General features: G+C 41.0%; 1 protein-coding gene across 3 annotated transcripts in view; it reads right to left on the bottom strand.

Annotated features, from left to right (window-relative positions):
* LOC149839771 (uncharacterized) overlaps positions 1-1,366 on the bottom strand; it is a 74,913-nt gene extending 73,547 nt beyond the window's left edge. For all 3 annotated transcript variants that reach the window (XM_090004223.1, XM_090004222.1, XM_090004224.1), the window contains exon 1: positions 945-1,366. In XM_090004223.1, the coding sequence (XP_089860349.1) occupies positions 945-1,220 (276 nt within the window). In that variant the 5' untranslated portion in view covers positions 1,221-1,366. The remainder of the gene's footprint in view (positions 1-944) is intronic.
* Positions 1,367-13,044: the final 11,678 nt, after the last annotated feature.

Here is a 13,044-nt window from a genome sequence, read left to right as displayed (position 1 = left end):
ACCTACTAGGTTCGGCCCTCTCATAGCATATAGACGCTGATCATCGTTTTCTGAATCTATAATACCATAGTTGGCCCTAGCTGGTTCCTCCAACTGATCTTGTTAGCATCTGGGTGTTTCTTTACAAGTCTCGTTCTAGCACTTCCCTGATATTGTTGTCATCCAAATTTTTCATGGCTTTGTCTTAACATGCAAACTGTTTCTGTTGACTATCCATATTCCCACAGATCCAGATGTATAAAAATAACATAATCCTATACCAAACAGAAAATTTATTCATCCTCGTATGGATCGAGGGACATATTAGACACCCTTCTTCCAACCGCAGACAAGCAATGCATGAATCCAAATCCCTACTCTTTCGCCAATGCAGATCTCCACAGCGACTTGGATAAAGCCAGGGCTTCTTCATAGGGTAAAACCATAATAAATCCATTCAAAGTAATATTGGTATACCGAATCGGCCTTTTCCTCCTAAATATCATAAAATGAGAATCCTTATTTCTAGTCGTGTCAACGACTGGACGTTCCATATATCATCGCGCATTGCAGAAATGATCAGGATATATTTTCCCACCAAACTGAGGTACTTCAAAACCACTGATAAACTTGAGGAACAGGATCACAAGCATGCGAATTGTAACTACCACCATTAAATTCCCAAAATGAAAAGAAAGAAAATCAAAAGGCACTCCCCAGATTCAAGCAATCAGACAACTCCCAGCGTTAACAAACACCGAAAACAAAAACAATTCTAATCGACGCTTTTGCATCATCACCGTCATAATCTAACAAGCAAACAAAACCAACCCATCATGCACACCAAAAACCGCAACACGCACTCGATCTCATCCAGCCCAAGAAACCCACAGCTCCCAACGTGCACGGACTCACACACAGATCACCCAAATCACCGAACGAAACAGAGATAGATCGACACTCACCCGGAACGTCCGGGCGGCCTCCACCGTGACTGGGGATGGCGCAAAGTGGTGGGACGACGAGAGACAATCCGCAACGGCGCTGCGGAGCGGCTCCGGAGGCTTCCTGGACTGCGCAGATCTCTGCCTCTGGGATTGGATTCTGGAGCTGCCAGGGCTTCTGACCGCGCTACCGATACTTTGGAACAACGGAGGCAGAGACGCCGCCGACGGCCCGCTACCGCCACCTCTAAAAGAAGAAGAAGAAGACGACTGATTGAACCGATCCTCTACGGACATCGTCGTCCTTCTAAGGTTTCCCTTCCTTCTTCCGACTGTTCCCTTCCTCCTCTCTTTCTCTCTGTCTTCTCTGGGCTTCCTCTGAAACCCCTAAACCTCTTCCGTCGGCATCAATGAATCTAAGGAAAAAGCACTCTGCTTCGCTGCCCCCCAACAATAATTTATTTATACACACCACCAACACCAACACCAACACCAAAAGGGAATGCGAAGAACTTGAAAAATAAACACCGTCCGCCCTTTCCTCCCCTTTATATACTGTTTCCCATCTGGCACCCTTCGGTCAGAAATGCCCCCCTTCTTTTACCAAAATGGCTGGAATAGGATCCCAATCCCGTTTTATATGAAAATATCTTCGATAGTTTGTAAATATCGTTATTTGTAGGGATACAATCGGTTCGGATTTCGGATAAAAAAATATGTAGGGGAAACCAGATCCGAAACAAACAAAAATTTGCAAAAGCCCCGATCCCGGATCAAAAAAATGTGTCATTTATCAATGTTGTAAGTATCGGTGTGAACGGAGCAGAATTGACTTGTTTTTTAAATATGCTTAAAAATGATCAAAATTAATTTTAATATTTTTTAATATTGTATTGACACATGTCATCTCTTGAGTGAAAAATGGTTCATTTTGAAAATCAATTCAGGGCCGATACCAATACTGACAACATTGGATTTTATCGGGTTAGGTACAAAGAAGATATGTTGGGATAATGCCTAATTTTACAATATTTTCCTTTTTTTTGTTTGTTGATATCAAAACAATGGAAATCTGATTCGTAGTCTATGGTAATTGTATTGTAATTGTTTTTCTTTATAACTTTTGTAAATTTTTTTATATATACTGTTTTTCCATAAAAATGTTACCTATTATGAAAAAAAATCTTTTTTTTTTGGCATGATATCAAAACAATGGAGCAATATTTTATTTTTCTATATTATTTGGTGTTCTCACTGTGTTTCTGTAAATTTGTTTGTATTGTGCATTTTATATATCTATTTTCCCTAGGTTTTCCTCAGAAAAAAAAAACTAGTTTTTAAATATATCCGATATTTACCATGGGCGATATTTTCCCTGAGAACGCGAATTGATTGTTCAAGAAAATTGATTCCGTTTGCCCGCCTTCCTTTGGTAAAGTTTCTTTGCATCATAAATATGTCTGAAAATCAAGTCCTTTATTTGTCTGCTGCCACGTTCGTTGTAACAGCTGACGAGCAAGCAATTTTGGACTTGATTTTAGTATTCAAATCGTTGTCACTGCATATCTAGCACAACCGTCCACGGTGATTGGGGAATGTGAGCAAAAGCAAGAGGAGCAGCTTGGCTCTGCCATGTGTGCAGCGTCAACGGGCAGTCAAGCAATTAATAAAAAAGTGTTCATGCAAATTTAGGAAGAATAACTACCCATTTAAAGTGGCAGGCATCAACCATGGTAGTTTTTTTTTCCATCATGGGGCATTGTTGTTGCATTCATTTTTTCTTAAAGTTTGACTGTGTCATTTTTTTTTTTTTATTTACAGCTTGAAGAAACCACACCCGGCACGAAAACCTGATCGCGCTGAGTCAACCTGCCATACCTATGATCATCGTGCTGACAGCGTAAAACTCCGAAGCTGGGACCACTGCCCCTGGGCTCTATGCTACACATTGGCTTGAGCAGCTCATGAAAATCTAACCTTGACTGCAACCAAAGCCCCACCCCACTACACCAACCCACCCTTGATTGTGTAATTTAAAAAAAAAAAAAAATATATATATATATATATATATATATATATATATATATATATATAAGAGAGAGAGAAAGAGTAAAAGGGTAAGACCATGATGACAATTGTTTGCCTAAGTGGTTGTGAAGATTGAGATGAAGACGCAAGATCAAAACCCGTTGATGCATGGGTGTGTTCAAAGGTGGGCCATGTAAGGCAGGGTGATCGTGGGGAGACTCACTTGTAGTTTGCTTGGTTGGGAGTTGTCTATTAAGTGGTCTGGTCTCAATGAGGATTCTTGGTAATAAAAAAAAGCTAACTTGAAAATTATTGTTATATTTTCACACTTTTTAAATGTACAAAATATTTCTCAAAACAAATGTACTAATATTTTTGCAATATTTACATTTAACATCAAAATGTTGATTTTTTTTTACAATATTTTACATATTTTTTCCTTTTTATTCATATTCTATAATTCCAAATTTATTTATTTGTGTAGATAAAAAATGTAAGAAATATAACAGTATTGAAATTTCTCGTCAGAAAGTACTCATTATTTAATCGTTGTTTTAAGCTTTTGCCACTAGGGATGTTAGTGGATCCAACCCCGTATTCTACTTGACCACAATGCAAATTTGATCATAATCTGACCCGATTGCACATAAAACATATCCAATTACCTAATCAGACCACGGCATTAACTTTTCCCGTCCAATTGAGAACACCCCAATTTCGATCCCATTAGGCATGGTCTAGTTATGTCGAATTCAGTAATTCGTAGATCCAAACAAAGTCCAACCCGTTTAGATTACTGTTTGCCAGCATGGTGAATGCCTCTATATCAATGTCACTTGACAATGCTATGGATCATAGGATTGGATACAATTTTCCTGTCAATCAAATGTTTTCAAAAGGTTTTGATAAGCCCCTCTCGGTCCAGCTTGATAAATGGCTTCATTGGTGCTGGATTCCTGGATCTGGACCCCACAAGGATCCACAAACTGCAGGTTAGATAAAGACGTACACCAACAAAGTTATTTCGCGTGAAAATCAGACTGCAAGATACCGGTATCCGGGTACGAAGAGATGTTTCCAACACCGGGTTTGCGTCCAAGTAGGATTTAGATTAGACTAGAACCAAAAGGATCCAGTTTTGTTATACCTAGACTTGACCCAAATTTGAGCCACTGAAATCCCTAACCAAGGAAGGTTTAACGGGAAACTTTAGTTTGGTTCAAACAAGAAGGAATTTAGAGACATGGTATTTGAAAGTAGGCTTGTCAAGAATCTGACCTCGACAGGCTATGAAGGGTCAAATTGTAGACCATGTGAGTTGGACCTGACTGGATCCAGGCAGCTACAAGGACCCAGTCTATTTCTTTTTATCTCTTTTTTTGATGAGGAGGATGCTCTCATTGAGGACCGGGTCGCTTAATGGTCCTACCCCAGATGAGGACATGACCATCTTGCCTTATCTGCCTCAATCTATGAGGAGCCAGTGGTAGTTTAGAACAGGACAGGGTAGGGTTGCAAACCGATCGGATATCGGATCCCAAAATACATTGGGAAGTCTGATCAATTCATATCCGGGACAGCCAAATTTTGCAAATTTAGCTTCCTAAATCCGACCCGTTTGCAGCCCTAGGGCAGGGTAGTTCCAACCGGATACGTAAAAACAAAGTCTTATGTGTAAAATCTCCCCTCAAAGCATCAAAACATCTTTTTTCCCTTGACCTAGCTAAAAGGAAATCCAACAATATAAAATATATGGAATTGTTTTTTTTTTTTTGACAGAGAAAGTTGGGGTTACGCAGATCCCTACCAGTTATACAACTGTACCATTTGGTTCTAACTTGTAAGGTGCCAGACAAGCGGAGCCCCCATTGGTCAGATATGGAAAACTTTTGCTATAAAAAAATTCACAGTTGTAAGGGACAGCTCTCCCCCAATCAAGATATTTTAACATCTTATCTACCCAATTTTCTCATGTCACACAAACAAGAGAAAATTTTTCATAAAAAGAAGTTTTCGTATGAAAACATTTCTTAGGAAGAATATTCTTTTTTTTATGAGATTTTTTTCATGCTTTAAAATGTGCTCTAAGGGATAACGATGACATGCCTCGATGCATAGATAGATATGGGGCATCTATGACCATCAACCAGCAACGATTACATTAACCATGATTTAGAGGGGCCATAATTAAATTAATAAGCTTTTAGTATCCCCCACAAGAACTGGCACATCTTGATGCCCACAGATACCTAACAACCTTGTCTTCAGAAACAACCAAGCATAACTGTCATATTTGTGCCTAAATATTAGTAGCACTCTTTAGTTCAGGCTACAAACATGCATATCTGCCACGATAGAGATAGAGCGTCTGTGTTTCTTTTTGGAAAATCCAAAGGAAAAAAAACCCTACAACGACGGCACCTTGGCTGGCCTCCTGTTGGTAAAACTCTTAAGGTTCCCCCTGCTTGGTTAATCCGATCAGTTCATCGATGGTCAGCAAGTATGATGGTTCTAATGGTGATCCTGCATGTATTTCGTGTTTATCTCATAGGCGGTTTTAAGAAACCACGCGAATTGACGTGGGTTACGAGTGTAGTTCTGACTGTATTGACTGCATCCTTTGGTGTAACTGGTTATTCTTTACCTTAGGACCAAATTGGTGTACACCCAGCTTGACTTTGCAGCAAGCAAAGCGACCCATTGGTTTCAAACTTGTGACCTCCCATCAACTTGGTGACATTCACAAGTCGGCCCTACCAGATGAGCGGAGCTCATGTGAGCATGTGTGTATTTTGTTTGCAATATACCTTTGTGGCCAATGAGAGCTGTGGTTATCTGGTAGGAGCAGTGAATTCACGTCACCTTGTCTTGGAACATTGTAAGTTCAAATCCCAATGGTGTTGTGGGGTTTGTCTAACTCCAGCTTGCCTTTTAAAAATAATAATATACCATTATGAGAATCGTTTAGTACACTTGTCATGCACAAAATGGGCGTTGTGACCAACGGAGGCTCTGCTTGTCTGGTAGGAGCAGCCAGTGCATGTCACCTTGTAGTGGGATGTTGCAGGTTCAAAACCCAATGATATAGCTGTATACCCAACTTGCCTTTTGAAAAAAAGGTCGTTAATGTAAGGGGGTGATGCCCTTGGGATTTGAACCTAGACTGCCCGTCAAACACTCTAGTTCCCATCCCACTACGCTGAATCTCTTGGGTCTCAGATACTTACCAACGGGGCTCCGTTTGTCTGGCAGGAGGAGCAGTTAGTGCACGTCACTTTGTATTGGGACGTTGCAAGTTTGAACCCCTATGATGCCTAATCCCAGCTTTATCTGTCCAAAAAACAAAACAAAAAAAGATATCAAATGCTTGGAAGTTGGATCCAAAAGGGTGAGAACGTAACCCATTTTCTAAGTTTTATCCAAACCAGTTGAGAGTTGGATCTAACTAACTGAATCTGAAATCCAAATCCAAAGCCAAATTGAGAAGTTGGTTGAGGCATTTGAAGGGGGAGAGTCTGTGTTGGTCACGTCAATGGTGGGAGCTAAAGAGGCTGATGTGCAGGAATTTAAGTAGACAACTACAATGCCTTTGCAGCCTCTATTAGGTAACACATATCCCATCATTTGACATGGGATGAGTTCCATCATATGTGTATCCTAACCAGTGTTGTGCGTACGCCTCAATACCTGAAGCTTATGCCTCATAGGCGAAGCGCACGCTCAAAGTATTGAGGCGTTACATTGAAGCGTTTCGGGCTTCAAACGCACGCTTCACTCATGTGAAGCACACGCCTCAAGTCGAAACGCACTTAGCTTCTAAAACGTACGCATGTGTGTAGTCCCTACAAACTGCCTCTTTCCTGCCAAAATTCGCCGCTGAGGACAGTGACAAGAAAATTGGCGCCATTGTCAATGAGCTATGGCCACTTGCAGGAGAGTCGAGGTCAAGTTCGTAGAAGGTGAGATGCTTCTGAGCATCGAAATCAATCCCAAGCAGTTGCCACGGTCTTCCGATCTCCAACGGTGCTTCCTCATCAAAAACTGCAAAATCAGGCCCATCAGTAGCATTTTTTGCTTCACCGTCGTCCCTAGGACTGACAATGCGCCTTCGTCTTTGATCGCATCTCGCAGCATCCAAAGCGTCTTCTGGAGGCCCAGAACTATGTCATCTTGCTGGAGCAAGTGTTGCAGATGTTCGAGTGGGCATCATCTCGATAGAGCAGGTGGTGCAGATCGCCGAGTGGGCGTCATTCCCGCAGTAGCAGAAGAAGACCATTTGGAGCTGCAGGGAAGGCAAAGGAGAACTCCTGTGTCGGTAGCATCGGGCGTTGCTGCAAGAGGTGGGTGGAGCAACCAAAGATGGTGATGACCCTCTTTTATCAAGTGGTTGTGTCGGAAATCGTGACGATGGCTAGAGAGGAAACAACAGAGTGAAAAAAAATTTAAGAAGAAAATGGGCCGTTAGGGTTTTAGAAGGTTCGAGAAACCTTTCGTTCCTCCTCTTTATTTTTATTTAGTTTTTCATTTGTTTAATATTTTTACTTAGTTAGTTCATAAAAATTTCTGATATTTCTGCTTGAGGTCTCTGTTTTTTTTTTCAGAACAGATGCTCTATTTTTTGAAATACCAGCAACAAGCGTATTCTCTAAAAAATATAAGAAAGAAGGTGATAGTTTGAGGATTTTCTTAGAACTGGTCCTCAAACTTTTTTAAAATTATAAAAAATTACATCTTTTTTTCTATTTAGCTAAGAAAGTTTTGAAAATTATGTTTTGGTGTTCTAGTTTGTTATTTTTGTCTAAAAATATTTTGACTTTTGGTACATTAGGGGTCCTGGTTGGCTTCGGAGTAGTCGAGCTTGATGGCGGCAAAGATGGAGTTGTTGCAGTCGACAACAACGATGGAGTAGACGACGGTGTGGGACTTGTGAGTCTCGAGAGAGGTGGAGATGGGGAGGCAGGCAGCAGTGTCGCGGTTGAGGGCGTAGATGAGCCTCTGCTTCTCGCAGGCGCCGATCATGACGGTGCGGCCCTTGGGGTCTATGGCGAGGAACATACCCGGGACGATTCGGCGGCAATCGAACTTGCCGAATGTCTCCTGGTGGACCTTGTCGAAGGCGTTGCACTCCTTGTTGTACTCGAGGATGATGCTGCAGTCGGAGTCCTTCTAGGAGCCGGTGAGGCAAAACTGGGCGAGGGAGCGGACGGTGCCGAAGACCGAGAGAGAGAGAGAGAGATGAGGATGCCCTAGGGGTCTGGGACTCGGGGGGGGGGGGGAATGGATCAGGTTCGATTGGACCCTGATTGATCATGAAGCTTACGCTCCAACGCCTTGAGGCTTACGCCTCGCTTCATAACATGCTCAACGCCTCGCTTCGCCTCAGCGCATTTAACAACCTTGATCCTAACCATCCAGCAGAACCATCTCAACGGCTATAATCAGTTTGCATCCAAGTGAAAATGTGGACCAATCTTAACCGTTGAATAGATGACTATGATTGAATGTAGGAAGAAACCCAACCTATTTCAAATGATGAGATTGGTGTTCCTCTATTAGGTAATAGTTCTTTTGTGAAGAGGGACAATACTAATGCTCTTCCCTTTGTGGGGATAAGGACATACAAGTGTTTTTTTGTTTTTTTTTTTAGGAATGATTATTATGTCTTGGAACATTAGCACCCTTAAGAAAGAAAAGAAAGAATGGGCCCAAGGGAGATTTTAAATACCTTGAAGGAAAAAAAGTTAATGTTATTCAAGGTCGATTAAAAGAGTTTACTAATTATCAATACATTTGGAATTTTGATTATACCTTGGTGAGTTATATTGTTTGTCTTTGGTGATAGATTTAGGATTGGGGGTGTGCGCTGAGAAGACTTGAGGAGAAGAGGAGTGAGAAGTGATTAACGGCCTCTTCAGGAGGGATCCACAATATGAATATATCGAGACATCTTCACTGTTCTGCTACAGAGGCAGAGACTCAGAATTTAACCTCTCCTGAATAGTTGTTATCCTGACCTAACTATCTCATTGGATTCTCAAACATGAGAATCCAATGTGTAATGGGCCCACCATTATCCTGATGGCGTATATCTTAATGATCCACTACTTAAGTGGATCATTGGATTCCAAGTGAGACTCATTTGGTCACATTGGATTTATACCAAGATCCAACATTTTAGCGATTTAATAGATAGTGAAATCTCCTAAAAACGATTTATCATCGCTAAGATTTATGAAAGCAATTCTTATGTACATTGTTCACACGGAATAATTTTAAAATTTACATTAGTGACCATAGCTTCTTACAGGTGATTGAAATGTTGTGAGGGACCCATTTGAGAGATATGGAGTCAAATAGCTCTTAATGCCTGCAAAAGGTTTACTGATATGATCCAGAATTGGGAGTTATTTGAGCTTCCTACTCTTGGTGTTAAATATACATGTCACGATCGTCAGAAAGGCTTGTGTCCCATATGTTGTTTTTTTGTTAGAACGTGTATTGGTCAATTCACAGTGGATTCAGGTATTCCGTCTTCTTGGGTTGAAGTCACCCCATGTCTTGTTTTGATCACAATGGGTTGTTAGTTCGTCAAGATCAACTACCTAAGGTAGTGTGGCCTCCTTTTCGATTCTTCAAGATGTCGACATTTAGGGGGTGTTTGCATGTCACAGAAAATGGGCATTTTCCACAAAAATGCATAAGGCATGTATTTCCAAGGTTGTTAAATGCGATGAGGCGAAGCGAGGCGTTGAGCATGTTATGAAGCAAGGCGTAAGCCTCCAGGCGTTGAAGCGTAAGCTTCATGATCAAAATAATAAAATATATAATATTAATAAAATAGCACTGGTAAATGGTTTTTTAATATAAATATACATATATGAGTTTGTTATATACATATATGAGTTTGTTTGATGGTTGATTTAGTAAATATAAGGTTTTTGAAGGACTTGAAAAATAAATAGCTCCCAATTTTTTTAAAATTATAACCTTGAATTTGTTTCCATCAAAAACGGCCTAAACAAAAAAAAAATCTCAGTGATGCATATAAATATTTTTTTCATGGACATATCAAATGCATACATGCAATAGAACTATCATGAAACTATAGTTTTTCAGCAATGCACTTTTACGCACGATCTCTTACTTATGTAAATTTAAGTTAGTTATACTAATGAAAGATTTTTAGTGATTTACCACCACGCAATTAATCGGGAGCTATTAATGCTATTGAAACTTGCATCAAACATTTAGCTGAAATCATAGTGAGGGCAAACCAAACAGTGTTATTTTTAAAATTATTTTAGATAATTATGTATTCAAAGCAAGTCCAGAACGCTTCAGGTACTGAGGGTGCGCCTCAGTACCTTGAGCGTGCGCCTCGCCTGTGAGGCGTAAGCTTCGAGTACTGAGGCGTACGCCTTTCGCAACACTGTGTATTTCTGCAGTGCCCAAAATTTTGAAACTAATGTGGGACATGGGCATGCCAAAATGCACACTAGACCCTCATTTTTTCGCAGAAACGGTTCACGTGGAGGGATCCGGTTCCATTTCGGCATCAGTGACATGCAAGCGCCCCCATTGAGGATGAGTGTCGGTGCAAAATTGTTGGCAAAAGCAGGTACATGGTGTGCCCATGTTCAGAGTTCTATGCTTGACCAAGTTAAATTTCAATTAGAGAGATAAAACAGTAATAAGATGGTCAATATTCACATCAAAATTTCAAAATGTTTGGAAGAAATGTCCAATATTCCAAAGGGCATTGAGAATGGTATGGTGGGCTTGGTTGATAATGAGATGAGAATCAGAGATAGGTTGTGGGGTGTTTAGGAGATAAAGAAGCTTTTGGCGCCAAAAATCTCGAGTCAAGTGGCTAGCTGAGGAAAACAGGAAGACTGGTGCTTCAACTAAACTGAAAAAATGGGCCTTTGACCGTTATAGGCATGAAATTTTAAATCCAGGTCTCCGTATGGAATTAGGGCACTTAATGCAGGATTAAGTTGGATCCATGATAGCAAAATGCAAACGGCTAACCCACCCGCCCACCCGCCCACTAACCCACCAACCCGTAAACTTTACAATGTAAAACCCTGAACCCGACCTGCCAACCCGCCCGCCAACCCGTTTGCCTGACCCGACCTGTTTATTAAACGGGTTAACCATGCCATGTTGGGTTACCTGTTTAATAAATGGGTCGGGTTCATGTTTGCCACAGCCGACCCGTTTAATAAACGGGTTGGATTCGTGTTGAGGTGTGTTGAGGTATGCTGACCCGCCAACCGACCCGATTGCCACCCCTAGGCATGAGACAATGATCTTTTTTTTTTTATGTGCAAGCTGAGGTTAGGCAGACCCCTACCAGATATCTCTTAAGCCTCATTTAGCGTAAGGATTCGAACATGGGCCTTCAGTTTGGCACGAGACACGGCTTACTAATGAACTCATGAAAAATAGTACATCCAGAACCAATGGGACCCATCATTCAAACAAGGCCTTCATGTCAATTGTTGCAAGCAATCTAGCAAAAAAAATTGTCACCTTTTTTTCATGAAAGCCAGGAAAACCACCCTCTAAATGAGAAACCTAGTCTGGTTAGGTTTGTTTTACATACTGACTTCGTCCATGTGTAAACCCATGGCACACCCTGGCCCTTATAGAGTTGCGTTGCTTCGGAATACTCCAAGAAGGTGATGACCGTGGGAATGGAACCCGCACCCTAGCAGCCAGCCAAGGCCTCCACCCATTGAGAGAAACCCCTTGGGGCAGGTTGTTTGTCACCTTGGCAGAGTTAGAGTAATTAATCATGATTTATTTTGCTAGTTTAAGTTCAACCAAGCAAAACACTCTTTAGAATCGATTAAGGGCAAAACACTACATTTGAACATGCCATGAAAACTCGATTCAGGTGGTGAGGACCAAGAGAGATCAGCAATATGGCCCGCGTTCAAGCGGTTAAAACCCTTTGACCACCCCTCTGCCCACTGAGGTAGAATCAAGTACAATCACATTTACACAAACGCACGCTACACCTGATCACCCTCCATCTTAAGTTGTACATACCAACAGCAGATGAATGGTGTTCATGGCACATTACATTTGTGCAATGTGATTGGACCTGATCCCAACACCTGCTGCTCGACCTGATACCATACAATTTTTCTTATAGTAGACTCGAACTATCTTAAATAAATACAATTATTTTTTAATCAATTAAAAAATTTATAAAACTGCTTCCATGCTCGTGTCCTTGTGACTAGGGATGTCAACAGGTTGGATTTGGTTTAGACCCAAGTACAACCATACTTCAACTAGATTTCTGGGTATGGTGTATGGTATCAGGTCCCAACCTGAGTCTAATCGGGTCTACTATAAGAAAAATCATACCCAAACACAATAAGAACTACATGCATCAAACAGAGTAAAACCATACTTTTTTTTTTATCGTTTTTACATTGACAAACTGTGGGTCTTAATAGGAACTCAAGTCGGGTGCAGGTCTAGTATAAAATTTCACAAACTATGCCCCAGGTCTTAATTGGTTCATCTTATTTATCACAATACCCGGACATTATAGGGTTTGGTATGGGTCAGATCTGGGTATAGCAGGCCCGTTCACACCCTACTTGTGACAGTTTAGAATCACCAGAGAGTCAGATTCTCCCAATTCAAAATTTAGGTTGCATAAAGCAAGACCGTATAGTTTGAGTCATGCAGGGCCTTGGAAAGAATTAGTGGCACCACGAATGCAAGTCTACATAAGGGGAACCAAAACCAAGACCAGAATCTCTTATTTTTTTGAGAGAATCCAAGGCCAGAATCACAAGAATCATCACAAGTTTAATTTGGCTCACCCGCGAGTTCAAGCTCAGTTCGATTCACCACAAGAACCAAGCTGAGCTTCAACACCCATTCTTTGGTTTGTTTGGAGCATTTGCCAGCCCTGGGGGAATGAACCTAAAGTTTTAGACCATTGAACTCGAGTGAGGTGGTTTGAGTTTGCTTTGAAATTCATTTAATATTTATTCATGACTAATGCAGTCCAAAAAAAAAAAGATGGGAGTACTATAAAAGAAATGAAAATTAAGCCTAAATAATC

Source organism: Nuphar pumila, chromosome 4 (genome assembly GCF_984573655.1).
Source record: "Nuphar pumila chromosome 4, dmNupPumi1.hap1.1, whole genome shotgun sequence".
Lineage (NCBI taxonomy): Eukaryota > Viridiplantae > Streptophyta > Magnoliopsida > Nymphaeales > Nymphaeaceae > Nuphar > Nuphar pumila.
Note: the sequence above shows the minus strand (reverse complement) of the source record. Positions and strands in the feature narration are given on the sequence as shown.